Source organism: Chiloscyllium punctatum, chromosome 49 (genome assembly GCF_047496795.1).
Source record: "Chiloscyllium punctatum isolate Juve2018m chromosome 49, sChiPun1.3, whole genome shotgun sequence".
Lineage (NCBI taxonomy): Eukaryota > Metazoa > Chordata > Chondrichthyes > Orectolobiformes > Hemiscylliidae > Chiloscyllium > Chiloscyllium punctatum.
Genome location: NC_092787.1, coordinates 45,515,795 through 45,535,204, shown reverse-complemented (window position 1 = coordinate 45,535,204; position 19,410 = coordinate 45,515,795). Strand labels below are relative to the sequence as shown.

General features: G+C 41.4%; 1 protein-coding gene across 3 annotated transcripts in view; it reads right to left on the bottom strand.

The window, feature by feature from the left end:
* The window catches only part of dph7 (diphthamide biosynthesis 7), a 28,082-nt gene extending 15,652 nt beyond the window's left edge, over positions 1-12,430 (bottom strand). The window contains exons 1-3 of one of the 3 annotated variants that reach the window (XM_072566386.1): positions 12,389-12,430; positions 2,451-2,643; positions 1,365-1,504 (exon numbers count right to left, since the gene is read on the bottom strand). In XM_072566386.1, the coding sequence (XP_072422487.1) occupies positions 1,365-1,504; positions 2,451-2,600 (290 nt within the window). In that variant the 5' untranslated portion in view covers positions 2,601-2,643; positions 12,389-12,430. The other 2 variants (XM_072566385.1, XM_072566387.1) reach the window with 2 other exon arrangements.
* Between the last annotated feature and the right edge of the window lie 6,980 nt (positions 12,431-19,410).

Here is a 19,410-nt window from a genome sequence, read left to right as displayed (position 1 = left end):
CTCCCCCTCCCCTCTTGCCTCCCTTTCTATCCTTCCTGTAGCATTTGTATCCTGGAACATTAAGGTGCCAGTCCTGCCCATCCCTGAGCCATGTTTCTGTAATTTCTATTGAGGATCTAAAATTTGAGAATTTAGGCAACAATTATATGTAGATTTTTATTTACTCAAAATGGTTTCTCAATTTAAAAGAATACTATAAAATGGCCTGTGAACCTATCCTGCTGATTTGCAGAACTAAGCTGAAATTCAAAGATAAGACAACAATAGAGTTTTCGAAAGCAGAATACTGACACAATAATTGACCATTTAAACTAACCTTGAACCAGTACATTTACAATTTACATAAATAAGATATCTTTTAGCATAGAATACCATTGGATTAGCCTGTCTTCAATCATGTCACCATACTACGGTTGATTGGACCTTTCTTGTAATTAAGAACCCTTTCCCAGAAAATATCATTGGATTAACTTGCTGTAAATCATGTCATCTTATTATGTGATTGGTCTTTCTTATAATTAAGGCTGCACTATTTCTTAAAAACAAATAATAATGTGTAATTTTCAAATGCAATTGCGCAACTTCACCACTGAACACAGAAGCTTCAATTTGTGTTGCTGAATAGAATTGCATCAAGGTATCTTAATTTAATAAGCCAACGACCCTTGCTTTTTGAAAAGACCGCATTTGTCGATTCTTTTGACCGATCTCAAACCAAGAGGCCCCTCTTGAAGGGTTGTAGATCTTCACTATGATATGCCAGTCCCATGTTCCTAACCATGCCTGAAGTTAGGTCAACTTTTTCCACACAGAGGGTGGTACGTACATGGAATGAGCTACCATAGAAAGTGGAGGCGGCTGATACAATTGCAACATTTAAGAGGCATTTGGATGGGTATATGAATAGGAAGGGTTTGGAGGGATATAGGCCGGGTGCTGGCAGGTGGGACTAGATTGGGTTGGGATATCTGGTCGGCATGGACGGGTTGGACCGAAGGGCCTGTTTCCATGCTGTACATCTCTATGACTCTATAAATTTATCAATTTCTAAAGACAACCACAGTTCATGTGAATGTGATTCTTAGGAGTGCAGCTACGAGTCTCAATGTCCGTTACCATCTGTCACAAAATATCCAAAAACCAACAACTTATTTGAGACAGCATTTCTAATGTGCATCTTATCCAAATCCCCATACTTCAGAGCCTGAACCATGAGAATGTGTAAGCTGTTTAGCCATGGTGGCATTTCCGAGATGAGCTTCTGATCCAACTATCTATTGTCATCTCCACTGCAACTGAGTGCTACTAAAAATAATTCAACTTTAATAATGGACTACCTAACGCATGAAACCCTTTATGCTTACCATTTGAGATCTAATATTGCTGGCATTTCAATCCTCTGTATCTCTGTTAGTGGAGAATAGTACCGATCCTCATTAAAACAGTAAAGATAAAGACGCCCATGTCTCAAATGGGGCTCATTGCTTTCAGAGTCTCCTGCACCCTAAAAAAAACCACAAATTAAACAAGTTAAACACAAAACTGCTAAGCATGCTAAGTTCAAGGGGAGTCTTTGAGTTAGAGTTTTTGAATTAAATATTTTAACTATGACAGGAATCACACCTAAACCACAGCCTACTCTCAACAATCATCACGACAGATGAATTATACACAGATCAGTTTGTGAATTGCTGAAATTAAGATGTTTAATTTTCACAGCTTCGGAATTATCAGGACAATTGGAGTATTCCTACTTCTGTCCCACTGAGTGCAGCACAGTTATGAAATAAAACAAAAGCCTTCTAATCTGCATTCATCAGTTCTAAGAAGGAAACTCCTAGTACATTAAACATTTAAAAAATAGTTAGTCTTGTAAGTTATCAACACATTGAGACACCAATTTGAAGTACGGTTATAATACTGCTCAACTTAAGGATGCAAACGCACTGGAAGCATTTCAGAGGTTTACTTGACTAATACCTGAATGGGTGGTTGCCTCAAGCAATGGTTGTCAGTCTAGATTTGCATCCACAGGAGTTTAGAAAAGTAACAGATGACTTGATTGAAATAAATATTTGCTGGTGTTTTGAAAGGCTCCATGTGAAAAGAATGCTTCCTTTTGTGGGCAAATACAGAATAGTATGTCACTATTAAAATAAAGGGTTGACAATTTTAGACAGAGTTAAAAGAAGAATGTTTTTCTCAGCATTAAGAATTTTTGGAACTCTTCTTCAAGGCTGTGAAGCAGAGTCCTTCAAAAGTTTCAGGGAGAGATACATAGATTCTTGATAAGCCAACAGGTGAAAAGTAAAATCATGGCTAAGCAGAAACAGTAAATCAGATCAGCCATGGTCTTACTGAATGGCGGACTGGACTCAAGGGGCTGACTAGCTTAATCTTGCCCCTATCTTTGCTGCTTGAATCAAAGTCTCTTACAAATGGCACTATACCTTCTCATTGGGATTTTTCAGTTGATAAGTGCCACAAGTCAGTACATTGTGCCATGTTTCAATAGGGCACCACTCTACAGCATCTGCACTATACTCTGTATCCACCACCTGCAGGGTTCGAGCTGTGCATCGAGCCTCCATGTTATTCATTCATTCCAAAGCCTGGTGCGATCATTCAGAAGAAATGCAGCATCTAATAGAAGAAAGCTGACAATTAACTTCAATTTAGATGGATAAAACTCTAACAAAAAAACATTTAATTGTTTAGCAAGGAAGTATTTCCAAACTTATGCAAAAAGCATTATACAGATTTGAAATAGCATCATAATGAAAATACATAACTTAAAATATAGATTTTGATATATTACAAAGTACAGAAGTACCATCTGCAGCACAAAGTGCAGAAATAGACAAATAGGTTTCATTTAAACAACCTACAGCATCGGCAACAGAACTTATTCCTTTCTCCCTAATCTATCTTATCTTCTTTCACTGCAGAGATCATACAACACAGAACATTACAGCACAGGCTCTTTGGCCCTTGATGCTGCACAACCGTTTATCCCAAGATAAAACTAACCTACATACCCTTCATTTTACTAATCATCCATGTGCCTGTCATGTTTCAGATTGGTTTGCACATTCAGCAACACTCCCTCGGACCTTACCATTAAATGTATAAGTCCTGCTAAGATTTGCTTTCCCAAAATGCAGAACCTCATTTATCTGAATTAAACTCCATCTGCCACTTCTCAGCCCATTGACCCATCTGGTCCAGATCCTGTTGTAATCTGAGGTAACCTTCTTCACTGTCCACTACACCTCCAATTTTGGTGTCATCTGCAAACGTACTAACTGTACCTCTTAAGCTCGCATCCAAATCATTTATGTAAATGACAAAAAGTAGAGAGCCCAGCACCGATCCTTGTGGCATTCCTCTGGTCACAGGCTTCCAGTCTGAAAAACAACCCTCCACTACCATCCTCTGTCTTCTACCTTAGACTTTGCCTATTTATCCTATCCATGCCCCTCAATTTTGTAAACCTCTATAAGGTCACCCTTCAGCCTCCGACGCTCCAGGGAAATCAACCCCAGCCTGTTCAGCCTCTCCCTGTAGCTCAGATCCTCCAACCCTGGCAACATCCTTGTAAATCTTTTCTGAACCCTTTCAAGTTTCACAACATCTTTCTGATAGGAAAGGGACCAGAATTGCATGCAATATTCCAACAGTGGCCTAACCAATGTCTGTACAGCCATAACATGGCCTCCCAATTCCTGTACTCAATACTCTGACCATTAAAAGGAAAGCATACCAAATGCCTTCTTCACTATCCTATCTCCATGACTATGACTCAAGTCGGAATGTTTGAAAACAGGTTGTTAACCCTATTGAATTACTTTTTGTAAAAAAAATGTTTTTAAAACATATGACCCCCCCCACAACTGCCAAAGCCACCATAAAGGCCAAAATCTTGAGATCTCTTGATATAGCATTTACTTTTCTCAACAGCCATGACCATGAAAACTAAATTTTAAATATGTAAAACCAACATTAGGTAATGAATTGCACCTGTGACCTTATGTTTATTTAGCACTGGCTAAAAAAGCTCCCATTGCTGCAACTTCAAGGATTGAGGCCAGACAAAACCTCCAAGTCTGAAGCTTCACCTATTCACTCCAAAACGATGCTCCCTAAAATACTACCGACAGTACCAGATGCTTTGCTTTTTCAGCACTATTTGCCAAAACTCAGCCAAGGCAACAAAAAAGTTGAGGAATTTCAAACTTAAATTGAAACCATTGCAAAGAGGTTGCCACATGCTCTTTAGAGCAGTTCAAAGTTATTTTGCTGGAAGATGGTATTTTCTAAAATTCAAAATGTTCCCATATCAAATCAGTGCAGTGGGTTTCCACTGATTTGTGGGGACTTCAAGGAATCTCTTGAAATTAAACTTTATATACACACAAAAAAGGTCACAGGGATACTAATTAGAAGTTGCTAAATATTAAATGCATTAACACATTGCAGGTCATGCAGTGAAACTGGTAAACAGTTATGCACTTTAAATTATTCTGTTATTTAAAATAACAGACTTTAATTTCTCTAGACTATTGTATGACCTCAGGAACTCCTAAAGAACTTTCCAGCTAATTAACATTACAATGCACACAATTAAAAATAGTCTATAACAAGGTTATTAAAATTGTTACAATGCAGAACACCTCTGCTAATTATAACTAAAAGACCTAGATAAGCTTGCCTCGTCTCAATCTGCTAAACGAAAGTGAAAGAAAACCCCTGATGTCCACTGCTTAAAGAAAAAAAGAATACCCAATTCTAACAGTAAACACTAAACAAAAACTACTAATAAACCCAAGTCCCCTTTTTCTTAACAAATCACTACCTAATGCTAACTCTAAAAGTGCTGCTCTAATAATTTTTGAACATTAATCTCAATGCCCATACAGTCTCTTATACGGTCTTCCTTCTGGTCCTCCCAAATCTGCTCTCTTCTCCCTGGGCATTGTTTATAAATAAAAATACTTGCAGTAAAAACAAACAAACAGTCTTGTTACTCTTTAAATACTCTTCGGAGAGATTTCTTTGAGCTCACTGAGAACCCTTTCAGATGGGGTGCTCTCATGTTCGATAGGCAGTTAGCTCCAACTAATTTTCAAAATAGCCTTCCTTTTTATACTCCCAAGACTAATACAGAGATATGGCATTGAGGGTGAGTTGGAGGTTTGGATTAGGAATTGGCTGGCTGGAAGACGACAGAGGGTAGTAGTTGATGGCAAAAGTTCATCTTGGAGTGCCTTCACTAGCGGTGTTCCGCAAGGATCTGTTTTGGGACCATTGCTGTTTGTCATTTTTATAAATGACCTAGAGGAAGGGTTAGAAGGTTGGGTGAGCAAGTTTGTGGATGATACGAAAGTCGGAGGAGTTGTAGACAGTGAGGAAGGATGTGGCAGGTTACAGCAGGATATAGAGAAGCTGCAGAGCTGTAGCTAAGTGTGAAGTGATTCACTTTGGTAAGAGTAACAAAAAGATGGGGTACTGGGCTAATGGTCAGATACTTGGTAGTATGGAAGAGCAGAGGGATCTTGGTGTCCATGTACACAGATCTCTGAAAGTTGCCACCCAGGTAAATAGTGCAGTGAAGAAGGCATATGGCGTACTGGCTTTTATTGGTAGAGGAATTGAGTTCCGGAGTCCTGAGGTCATGCTGCAGTTGTATAAGACTCTGGTGCGGCCGCATCTGGAATATTGTGTGCAGTTTTGGTCGCCATACTATAGGAAGGATGTGGAGGCACTGGAACGGGTGCAGAGGAGGTTTACCAGGATGTTGCCTGGTATGGTAGGAAGATCCTATGAGGAAAGGCTGAGGCACTTGGGGTTGTTTTCATTGGAGAAAAGAAGGTTTAGGGGTGACTTGATAGAGGTGTACAAGATGATTAGGGGGTTAGATAGGGTTGACAGTGAGAACCTTTTTCCATGTATGGAGTCAGCTATTACAAGGGGGCATAGCTTTAAATTAAGGGGGGGGGTAGATATAGGACTGATGTTAGGGGTAGGTTCTTCACTCAGCGAGTCGTTAGTTCATGGAATGCCCTGCCAGTAGCAGTGGTGGACTCTCCATCTTTATGGGTATTTAAGCGGGCATTGGATAGGTATATGGAGGATAGTGGGTTAGTGTAGGTTAGGTGGGCTTTGATCGGCGCAACAGAGGGCCGAAGGGCCTGTACTGCGCTGTATTCTTTTTTTTAGAAAAGATTAGATTAGATTACTTACAGTGTGGAAACAGGCCCTTCGGCCCAACAAGTCCACACCGCCCCGCCGAAGCGTAACCCACCCATACCCCTACATCTACATCTACCCCTTACCTAACACTATGGGCAATTTTAGCATGACCAATTCACCTGACCTGCACATCTTTGGACTGTGGGAGGAAACCGGAGCACCCGGAGGAAACCCACGCAGACACGGGGAGAACGTGCAAACTCCACACAGTCAGTCGCCTGAGGCGGGAATTGAACCCGGGTCTCTGGCGCTGTGAGGCAGCAGTGCTAACCACTGTGCCACCGTGCCGCCCACAATGTTCTATGTTCTATGACTCTCATTGGTCTCATGTTGGCAATAGAATTAAATTCAAATGGTTTTTGGTATCCTGGGCATAATTTAAATTAATTGCTTACATTCAAATCCTGTTGCCTTAACATCAAAACAACCCCAAGCTGATTGTTACACATTATCAATTCTCAGCATTCCCTACACCTATTAGCAAGTCATATACACGTGCTGTCAGTTCAGCTCTCTCAAAGTGACCAAACACACTTTCAACTTGGTAAGAAAATATACACTGGATAAAAGCAAATTACTGTGGATGCTGGAATCTGAAACCAAAAGAGAAAATGCTGGAAAATCTCAACAGGTCTGGCAGCATTTGTAAGGAGAGAAAAGATTAAGTTAAGTCTAACTGACCCTTTGTCAAAGCTGAAAATGCACACGCTAGCTTCAAATCTATTTGTAATACTCATTTTCAGCTATATTCATAATGTAATCAAACTACTTGAATATTTAAATGTAAAACAACTGAGTTTTCAACTACTGCCCAATTGCTCGACTTCATGGAAGAATTCATACTTGGTAAATGACAAAGTAATCGGGTGGAAACTTGAAGAAAACAAAATTCATCACTTCTGGGGAAAAATATAGTCCAAATTGGAGTATAATTTGTCCTTCAAACAGAAATCCTACCTTACCTGACTGCATTTAGGCCTCGCAATTCCAATCTCACCAAGCTGGGTGAAGTTTATTTACTCAACACCCTCCACAGAGATGGTCTACCTTCCAAAAAGCAACAGATTTCCACTATATCCAGAAATTTCCCCAACCTAAAATTCCTCCACATTACCAGAGGGGAAGTGGCAGTGTTAATAACAATCCAGAAGCCCAGGCCAAAGTTCTGGAGACATAGGTTTGAATCCCACACTGGCAGGTGGTGAACTCTGAATTCAATAAAGCTGGCCTAACGTCAACCATGTAATCATTGCCAACTGCCAGGAAAAACCATTTGGTTTATTCATGTTTTTTAGGAAATGAAATTTCCCATCTTCGCCGGATTTGACCAACATGCAAATCCAGACCCACAGCAATGCTGTTGACTCTCAACTGGCCTCTGGGAAATGAAGGGTAATGTTAAGTCTGCCAGCTACATGCTCATCCTGTGAACAAATAGCAAAAAATGTCCAATAGACACTTCTGAATCCAACTTCTCCAGAAAACCAGAGTGTCTGTCTCAGTATTTGAGGTTGGAAAGCTTAATATTGAGTTTAGTTAGTAGTAGTTTAATTGTTACTCAAGAATTTGACAAAAGGTTTTAATTATCTTAATTTTCCTGGGTAACTATTAACAGAAACAGAATCCTGCAAATATTCAAACTTTAAGGGTTCTTTTTATTGGGAGGATTCCAAATGCTCATTGGAATAGTCAATTATCAGGCAATTTGTACAAGTCTGGGATTTCGCATAGTCATTGGAGTTGTGCATCTGGGACCATCAGCTCAGCAGAATATCCAAGCAACAATGTTTTGCTGCAGTTATTTTTTTTGTCTCCCTGCAACTCTTGGAATCGTATTTGAAACGAGTGAGCACGATGTGATAAATTGGACAAGTGAGCAGTTGGGATAAGTGGGAGAGGTGGTGAATAAGGTTCAACAGCGAGAACAGGAGTTATGCAATTACCTGAAAGTTAGATTAGGTTTTATGCTGCTTAAGATTTTCTGGGTAATATTTCAAAGCCAATTCTAGCTGAGATTCCAAGAAGTTTGCAAAGACACTATGGTCTTAAGAGGTGAATTTTGTCCTTTTCTTTAAAAAAAAGTGAGGTTTTAAAACATAGGAACAAGCTGTCTATTTGAATCCAAAAAACAGGTTTGAGGCTTTGGGGTTTCTTTTGGTAAAAGTTGGAACAATAGAAGCAGCCTGAACAGAAGGGGGTACGTTACCCCTCAAAAAGGATTTTCCATTTTAGTTGTTCAGTAGCAGCTACTGGGGATTGAAGCTGGATGTAGATACTGTTTTTCTTCTTATTTCAAGAAAAAGCTGGGGGTTCTCTTCCTGCTACTAGATTTGCATGTGTGAGAATCTATTTTACTGAATTTGCCTTTTGCCAAAGTTGTGGTTATCGCAAGCTACTATATTGGAACGGTCACTGTTGAGTAATTAAATAATTTATTGTTAACACTACTGGAAAAGTTAAGTTACTCCAATTTCTTCTTTTGTTGCATTTTAACTGTAACGTATGAACAAAGTCTGTTTTGCTTAACATAGCATAGTTTGACCAATCAACTTGTAACACCTTATACTTAGCTAGTCAAATAAGTAGGACACAAACCTGAACAGGCAAATCTTGGTCAAGTAATAAAACAAAAAAGCTTCAAAATTGGCTCAGCAATCCACTCAGATCTTAGCGATCACCTTCGGTCACAACATCCCTAGAACTCTAAATTATGAATTTCAGTTCCTCTTCAAGGAGCGAACCCAATTCCCAAACAACACAATTTCTTATCAGACAGTCCGATGGCGATAAGTAACAGAGAGGAGACACAAACACAAAGTAATGCGTGAGTGTCTAACCACGAAAACATTGTCACTGCTGAATCTCCTATTGATCAACATCCTGGGGAGGTCACTAGTCCAGTAACCTAACTGGGAGAAAGTGAGGACTGCAGATGCTGGAGACCAGAGTTGAAAAGTGTGGTGCTGGAAAAACACAGCAGGCCAGGCAGTACCCGAGAAGCAGGAGAATCAACGTCGGGCATAAGCCCTTCTTCAGGAAGGGGGCTGGTGTGCCAAGCAGGCACATCAGCCTCATTCCTGAAGAAGGGCTTATGCCCGAAACGTCAATTCTCCTGCTCCTCTGATGCTGACTGGCCTGTGTTTTTTCAGCCCCACACTTTTCAACTCCAGTAACCTAACTGCACAAGCTGCAAACTCCACATATAACAGAAGACACATGGGTGAAGGAAGACTCCCATTTGCCTGTGCTCTTTCCCCAAGGTTTGACACACGACATGCAATTCGCACACCAACTTCTGCAAAACAGCACCCGTACCAATTCCAACCTTCCAGCTCAGCACCGTCCTCCTGACCTGTCCCATCTATCATCACCGCACCACTCTCCGACTTATCACCTTTACCCTGACCTCCATCTGCCCATCACATACTCAGCTACCTTCCCCCCATTTATCTTTCTACCCCAAGGCTCACAGCCTCATTCCTGATGAAGGGTTTTTGCCCAAAACATCGGTTTTCCTGCTCCTTGGATGCTGCCTGACCTGCTGTGCTTTTCCAGCACCACGCTCTTAACACTAATTTCCAGCATCTGCAGTATTCATTTTCACCTAAAGCTTATTAAAGCCTGTGCAAGCGAGGTGACCCCTTTGACCCTCTTCACAGGCACGTGAAGTCGAGTCAAAGAGGCCCCGAATAAAGAAAACACACCCCCTTTATACAGATCAGTTGGCAAATGCTCTGCCCACTCCGCCACAGTCATATCACTCAAGACAACCCCACAGCCACTCAGTCACGTGTTAACCCAGGTACAAAGGTAGGTTGAGATCATCCTCTGAAATAATGCAAATGTAAATGCCCTAATCCTGGGGAATCGTTATGCAGACGATTCGGTGATTCCCCAAGATAATGTAGGTGTGATATGTTGTAGCTTCAGATGTCTATGAAAGCATTTCTGAATGGAAGAGTTAGAATGATAGTTTAATTTGATAATAGTAAGGGGAGTAGCAGCAAATGACTGTCTAAATGGGGTTGGAGTCATCCACATTCTTGCATGAATGTCATTTCCACCCACTTCCAGAATTTGGAGTCAATGCAGTTTAACCCTTTAATATTACATTAACATCCAAAAAGAGATGTTCAATCTTTTAACATTACACCTGGAAGAGCTCAGTTGAACATCACAAGAAATTCAAAATCTTTCAACATGAAACAGTCTACCTAATCAGCCCCATCTACCACTTTAACCATTCATTCCCTCTAACATTGGTGCACTACAATTATAGTGTGCACAAGTTTAAAAATCACAACACCAGGTTACAGTTCAATATGTTTATTTGAAAGTACAAGCTTTCAGAGTGCTGCTCCTTCATCAGGCAGCTAGTAGGGCAGGATCATAGGACAATTTATACTACAAGATCAAATAACAACTGATGTGACGTATTAGACAAACCTAGATTGCTGTTAAGTCTTTAATCACTTAGAATGGGGGTGCAGGCTTTGATTAATTATGTAAATCCCAGAATTTCTGTCAAGTCACAGCCCCAAGTACGTACACAAATATGCTGTCATTTTTGTCTCAAAGTGAAAAACAGTCACCTACAATGAGGGGCAGACAACAGTGAACGGAGATCAGCATGTACCTTGCAACCTTAAATGCTGAATGAACAGACATGCTACACTAACAAAAATCAGACTAACAACAATTCACCTTAAGCAACCGTATCCTTTGAAGGTCTTCTTTAAACCAATCCACCTACACCAGATATCATTTCACTTTCTCTTTCCTCCAAGATGCCAAGTGCTCTAAAAGCTCTGATTTCATATAAACTTGTTGGACTAACCTGGTGACTTGAGAGTTCTGACTTTGTCCTCTAAAATGAAAAGATTAAGGAGGCACTGTTATTCCACTATATCCTAGCACAGCTAGCATTTGGAATACTCCCTGAAGACTTTTTTTAAAACCTTGCCATTATCACCCACATTAACTACTGTCCTTCCTTTCTCATGTTAGCACATTCCCAACTTCTTTATGACTCCTTCCATTATCATCTGTATACAAACTCCTTTCACTAACTTCCATACTACCAACTTCTCCTTCACGGTCTTCCCTCCCCTTCCTATTTCCCCTTTGATATTTATTCTGCCTGCTCTCTTTAAATTAAATGGAGACAAAGATTCATTCCTACTGATAACATACAGGTGGAAATCCAGGCCCGCAACAGAGAAAGGAGTAGGTGGTCATGCTGACAAGAACTAGGTTCTGATCAGAATGGTTGGGGAAAGGGGGACAAAATGTACTGATTTGCATCAAACGTTGGTTCGCTCCTCAATATGCTCAGCTGTCGATTTTCACCAGCCCTACAATTTCCACCTCTGGCCCCATGAACACCCAACATTAGCAGCCGTGCATCAAAACACCAAGCACTGTCACCAAAACTTTACAGCCTTAGTGGCACCTGACTTAGCTCATTGTCAACGTTAGCCAAGTTTACTCACGGGAACAGTCTTGAGACTTGATTCCTGATGAAGGGCTTTTGCCCGAAACATCAATTTTCCTGCTCCTTGGATGCTGCCTGAACTGCTGAGCTCTTCCAGCACCACTCTAATCCAGAATCTGGTTTCCAGCATCTGCAGTCATTTTGTTTACCTTTTTACATTTGACTATGTTAAAAGCATTACACGAAAGTTGTTGTCAGCGTGTATGGTGACCAACCAACAGGGTAGACTAAAACTACAATCATTCGCACAACACACAAAACATCCAGGACCTGTACAGAAACCAGCCTAATCCTTTTACCAGCCAGGACAAATAAATCCTCCCATTTGAAGGGCTTTACTCCTCTAAAGCAAACCAAAGACGCTCAATTTCCTCAAATTGCATTAATTCCACAGAAAGAATCGACCAAGGGCCAAGACAGTGACTACAAACCCATTGGCGCTCTCCTCTCCACCAGGACCCAAAATAAACCACAGATAGGGCACATTCCTGGAGACTGAATCATAAAGCATAACCTCCCGCCTTGTACTCAAAACAATTATTATGCTTTGAATTCCCCGCAGAAAGCCCGCGCGGGGACCACGTTGGTCGGTTGGACAGACTGCCCTCGCGCCTATTTTCCTCAACCGCCACCAGCGCTCACCCTCCTCGCGCTCTCGCCACCTCGTTCGCTCCCTCTCAAGCGACAACCCCCCCCCCCCCCGCTTCCGGTTTAAAACAACTTCCTCCCCGCCCACACTCCGCCCGGTAGGTGATTGACAGCCCTTGTAACCAGTCACGGTGAGGTGACCGGGTTCTTGCCCTCGCCGCCCGCCCTATCGATGACGACGATTGGGGAGAGTTGCGTCAGAAGGGCAGCACGTGACTGTAACCCTTCAACCGCCGCTGGGTGTGAGCTGGGGCTTCATGGAGCGGGCAATCAACTGTACCAGACTCCAGAGGTACTTCAAATATGTTCCTATGGCTAGGATTTGGCGGTGAATGAGGCTCTGCCAAGGATATGCAAGTCCTGGGCCTTCTCCACTGCCAAATCCTACCCACCCTACGTCTGGAGGAAGAATGATTCATCTTCCGCCTTGGGACCCTCCAACCACCAAGGCATCAATGTTGATTTCACCAGTTTCCTCATCTTCCCCCCCCCCCCACCAACTCATCCCCTCTCCCCCCAACTCATCCCTTCTCCCCCCCCAAACTCATCCCCTCTCTTCCTCCCCCAAACTCATCCCCTCTCTTCCTCCCCCAAACTCATCCCCTCTCTTCCCCCCCCCCCAACTCCTCTCCCCCACCCCCTTCCCCAACTCATCCATTCCCCCCCCCCTTCCCCAACTCATCCATTCCCCCCCCCCCCCCAACTCATCCATTCCCCCCCCCCCCCCCCAACTCATCCATTCCCCCCCCCCCCCACTTGGTTTCAAATGGAGTTGAGGCCAAACCTTAAGGGGCTTAACAGGGTAAATGCTGAGAGGATATTTACCACCATGAGAGAGTCTAGGACCGAAGAGTGTAGTCTCAGAATTAACAGGTGCCAATTTAAGACTGAGATGAAAAAGAATTTCTTCTTTCAGAGGGTTGAGAATGTATGGGGTTGAAAGAGGAAATCGACTGATCAAAGCACCACTCAACATCCAGATCTGTTCCAATTATCGAAGGTTTATTATTTATACCGGTAGGGAGCAAGCTGCTCGGCAGTCCAAACAACCTCTCCATTGAATAAAGGAGAACATACGCTCTTTTATAAATTAACTTTTAGCCCATCTTGGCTGTCACAAACCAACCGTGTTATTAACTTGCATGATTGCATACAATTCAAATCAGGTTCATCTTGTATCTACATGATCTGTCCATGGACAGCTTTAGATCATCCCTTGATCTCATGACATTTACTTCTTATCATTTATCCTTGGGCCATCAATGCAGCTTATTCAACCATATTCCAGCCTCTTCTATCAACCTTAGGCTGAGTATCCACACGTATACAGTTAAATCCTATAATGCTTATATATTTAATTCTCAATTTTGTTGATATGCACTACCTTTTGTTATATAACACAGCACATAACTATACTTTGTTTCATCATACAATATATTATTATAGATAGCAGCTTCTGCCATGGTTTCTCCCCTTCCAGACTCCAACAGAGCTCTTTGCCACAGAGAGCAGTGGGGGGCAGAATATTTGTTTACATTTAAGGCTAAGATAGATTCTTGATCAGTAGAGAAATCAAACGTTATGGGACATGAGGAGTGTTGGATCAGCCATGGAACCTATTGAATGGCAGAGTTGACTTGAGGCACTGTATAGAAATGTTCCTATTTCTTATGGTCTTATAACTAGATCAGAGGTCATGATGTTATTGATTGGTAAAGCAAATGGATAAGCCTAAATGCCTTCTCCAGCTCTCAAGTCCTATTATCCTACGAAGTTTCTCGTGGAATTCCACATTTATGAGTGAATATCCTTAAGTGGAAACACACCAACATCTACGATACCTTCAGAATTTTATCAGCTTCAGTCAGGTCATTTCTCAGCCTTTTTAAAGCACAATACTACAGCTTTTCAAACCTTTCTCATTGGTGGAACTTTCTATTCTGATCTTGCTTTTGTAAATCATTTTTACAGTTTGTCAAATGCAACAATATGATTTTGTAATATGGAGACTGGAATTGCTCACAGTACTCCAAGTATGGTCTTGCCAAAGTTCAGTAAGGTTTAATGAAACGTCTTTGCTTTTCAATATCTCTGTCTCTCTCGAAGTAAACTCCCCATGCTGTTTGCTTAAAATTACAATCAAGAGTTAATATTTGTTCTAAGATCGTAACATACCCAATGCAAATCTACAATCTGCCCAGTTTCAGGACTGATTATCACCACCACCACCACACCTAGAGTAATTTAGGCAACTTAGTTTGCTTAAATGCAACCTGTAAGATGTAAGACTGAAATGCAACCCTATTCCTTCTATGGGTTCAAGACCTCAAATTAAAAACTTAAATTGTATTTATATATTCTTCAGCACATGAGTTGCTGATAGAAGGTTGTCCATGTACATAACTTATTGAAGGTGGCACTACAGGTGGAGAGCACAGTTGATAAGGCATATAGCATCTTGGACTTTATTAGTAGAAGAATAGAGTACAAAAGTAGAGTTGCAGGTAGACAGGATAGTTAAGGCAGCATTTTGTATGCTTTCCTTTATTGGTCAGAGTATCGAGTACAGGAGATGGGAGGTCATGTTGCGGCTGTACAGGACATTGGATAGGATAAATAGGCAAAGTATTTTCCCTAGGGTGGGGGAATCCAGAACTAGAGGGCATAGATTTAGGGTGAGAGAGAAAAGATATGAGAGAGCTAAGAGGCAACCTTTTCCACACAAAGGGTGGTACGTGTACTCAATACTCTGACCAATAAAGGAAAGCATACCAAACGCCTTCTTCACTTTCCTATCTACCTGCAACTCTACTTTCAAGGAGTTATGAACCTGCACGCCAAGGTCTCTTTGTTCAGCAATACTCCCTCGGACCTTACCATTAAGTCTAAGTCCTGCTAACATTTGCTCTCCCAAAATGCAGCACTTCACATTTTTCTGAATTAAACTCCATCTGCCACATCTCAGCCCATTGGCCTTTCTGATCAAGATCCTGTTGTAATGGGAGGTAACCTTCTTTGCTGTCCACTCTCCACTACACCTCCAATTTTGGTGTCATCTGCAAACTTACTAACTATACCTCTTACGCTCACATCCAAATCATTTATATAAATGATGAAAAGTAGAGTACACAGCACTGATCCTTGTGGCACTCTACTGGTCACAGGCCTCCATTCTGAAAAACCCTCCACCACCATGATCTGTCTTCTACGTGAATCAGTTCTGTATCCAAATGGCTAGTTCTCCCTGTATTCCGTGAGATCTAACCTTGCTAACCAGTCTCCCATGGGGAACCTTGTTGAATGCCTTACTGAAGTCACTATAGATCACATGTATCGCTCTGCCCTCATTGATCTTCTTTGTTACTTCTTCAAAAAACTCAATCAAATTTGTGAGACATGATTTCCCACACACAAAGCCAGTCCTGCCCATCCCTGAGCCATGTTTCTGTAATTGCGATGACGTCCCAGTCCCATGTTCCTAACCGTGCCCAGAGTTCATCTGCCTTCCCTGTTAGGCCCCTTGCATTGAAATAAATGCAGTTTAATTTATTAGTCCTACCTTCTCCCTTCCTGGCCTGACTGTTTGACTCACTTCTGTTCTCAACTGTACCAGTCTCAGATTGATCTCTTTCCCCACTATCTCCCTGGGTCCTGATCCCCCACCTTACTAGTTTCAATCCTCCTGAGCAGCTCTAGCAAATTTCTCTGCCAGTATATTAGTCCCCTTCCAATTTAGGTGCAATCTGTCCTTCTTATACAGGTCACTAAGCTAATGATATGTGAGCTTTTGAGTGCAGTAGCCCTTTTATATTAATAGTAATTATATTAACAGTACAATGACAATTTAACAATTTTTAAATTAATTCACAGGATATGGGTGTCACTTTCTGGACCATCATTTACTGGCGATCAGTAATTGCCCAGAGTGTAGATTAGATTAGATTAGATTACTTACAGTGTGGAAACAGGCCCTTCGGCCCAACAAGTCCACACCGCCCCGCCGAAGCGTAACCCACCCATACCCCTACATCTACATTTACCCCTTACCTAACACTATGGGCAATTTAGCATGGCCAATTCACCTGGCCTGCACATCTTTGGACTGTGGGAGGAAACCGGAGCACCCGGAGGAAACCCACGCAGACACGGGGAGAACGTGCAAACTCCACACAGTCAGTCGCCTGAGGCGGGAATTGAACCCGGGTCTCAGGCGCTGTGAGGCAGCAGTGCTAACCACTGTGCCACCGTGCCGCCCACTATTTGAGAGTTTCCGAGGGTCTAGGGTCACTAGTAGACTGGACTATGTAAGGGCAGCAGATAAAGAACATTAGTGAATCAGATAGGATTTTTCAACAATCAACAGTGGTTATACAGTAAACATTAGATTATTCTTTTATTGAATCCAAATCTCACCTGGAATTCAACCAATGTCCTTAGAACATTAGCCTGGGATTCTAGATTACTACACCTGCATCTGGGAATTCATTTTTTTTAAACAAATATATTGATATCTACAGCAGTCATAAACAGGGCTTCTCCAGAATATTAATCCAGACTCTGGGAATAATTCAGTTATGTTTAAACAAAGATTTTACAGTTAAGTTTGCTGTGTTAATTGAACAGTTGACATGGCTATGTCTGTTGCTCAAGAATTTATAGAGTGTGAGAAAGTAAATACTATGCAGCACGAAAAAAAATTAATTTGAAGACCTGTTCTTTCTGGTTTATGGAGTTCACTGCCAAATTCATGTTGGTCAGCATTTTTATTCATTAGTTTTCATTTCAGACAACCCAAAATGTAAAGATACGTCTTCTGCTTTATAACTGATTTATTTTCATAGTGGGACATGAATTGCTCTCTGTTGAGTTAGGTGGCTTGGTAAGACAATGGAGCTGGACTCCAGCATACCTTTCAACAGATCCTTTTTCTCAGACAAGAAAAATGATCTTGTGACAAGAGTTAGAACACTCTCTATATTCTGAAATGGAAAAGAATAATGCCCAATTAAAATGTATGTTTGGAAAACAACCCACTCACTGAGTGCCCAAAGATATCCACAAATCTTCCTACTACTGAGAATACAAGTCAACTATTAAACAACAGCGATATCAGGTTATACATACAACATCTCGATTGCTCTAAGGACAGATTACTGCGTAATGTTCATTTTCTGTCACTACCAGACACACTTCCATTTGAACCTATTGGTGTTTACATGTGTTTGATGTTGTGTCTTTATCTTTTTCTCAGGGTTTCTTTCACTCAAAGCTTCGGTTTTTTTTTGCAAACTGTGTTTTGTTGAAATTTGTTAGTTGCACACAAATAATTAGTTGCAATCAACCAATGGGGGGAGATAATTTCCCGATCCCCCCCTTTTCACCTGATCGTAACGTCAAAAGAAAGAATCTAACCATCTACTGTTAACATTCACTGGTGTCACAATCCCCAAATCACCCATTGTCAAAATCCTGGGTGTTACCATTGATCGGAAACGGAACTGGTCATAAGTACAATGGCTGTAATTTTCTAATGGGTAACTGTGTTCTTACTCCTCAAATCCTGTTGAGCAATGAGGTACAAGTCAAGAGTGTATTGAAATACTCTCCAATGGCTTGAATGAGTACAGATTATATTAGATTAAATTCCCTACAGTGTGGAAACAGTTCCTTCAGCCCAACAAGCCCGCACCGACCCTCCGAAGAAAAATCCACCCATTCCCATTTCCCTCTGACTAATGCACCTTACACGATGGACAATTTAACATGACCAATTCACCTGTATCAGTAGAACTGGGATACACATTTAAATTGTGGAACGCATATTTAGCAAATATATCAAGTTCTAGAATCCTTACAATGTGGAAACAGACCCTCCGAAGAGTATCTCACCCAGACTCATTCCCTTTTCCTCTTACCCTACATTTGCCCATGACTAATGCACCTAATCTACACATCCCTGAGCACTGGACAATTTAGCATGGCCAGTTCACCTGACCTGCACATCTTTGATTGTGGGAGGAAACCTAGCACCCCATCTAACATCTTAAACATGCACTGTCTACTATCAATACAGTAGTCACAGTGTGCACTACATATAAGATGTGCTGCAGTATCTCACTAAGAATCCTTTGACACCAACTTCCAAACACATGACCTTTACCGTTTAGGTCATGCACAGGAGGTAGCCGACTTGTTCCAATGCAGGGCATACACCATCCTGACATATACCACTGTTTCCTCACTGTCACTGGTTCAAAATCCTACATCTCCTTTCTTGACAGCACTGAGTATACTTACAACACAGGCTACAAAAGTTCAAGAAAACAACTCACCTTCACTTCAAGGGCAATTAGGGAAGTGCAAGTTGTCATATTCCACAACTGAACACAAAGAGACACATCTTAGATGCTCAGTCCATGCAATTAGAAAGAGGGATTGAAATGAACATTTTGAAGGGTCACTGGACTCAAAGCATTGACTCCTTCTGTTCACATGGTGCCATATCTACTGAGTTTTTCCAGCAATTTTCATTTGTTTCTTAAATTAACTTTCCACTCAGTTATAGATCCTTGGAATTGTTACAACAGGTCTGCAAATGAGTGCATTCAAAACTAGAATAAAATGGATTATTTGGTGCTAAGGAATTTTCAGATACTATGGGAAGATAAAATTGAAGTGCATCATCCATTTTCATTTTGACAGACAGAGCAGGCTCAAAGAACATTCTTCAATATGGTTTTACATTCTTCTGCTAAAGTCAGTTAGCCCAGGTAGCAGGTCAGATAGCACGAGTGTGATGCAAAATTACTCAACCTGGCTTAATCCCCACCACAGTGGTAGTGTGTCAGAGCCTCCCTCCTTGTCTTACCACATGAAGTGGTGCCACTCAAGCTAGATATAACCACATTGTTTTTAATGAAGAGGTGCCAATGGGTTCTTTGTGGACTATGGCTATTTACCTGAATTTTGAGGGGATCAACATTCCATCATATCTCCTCTTCCATGGCCCCTAGATT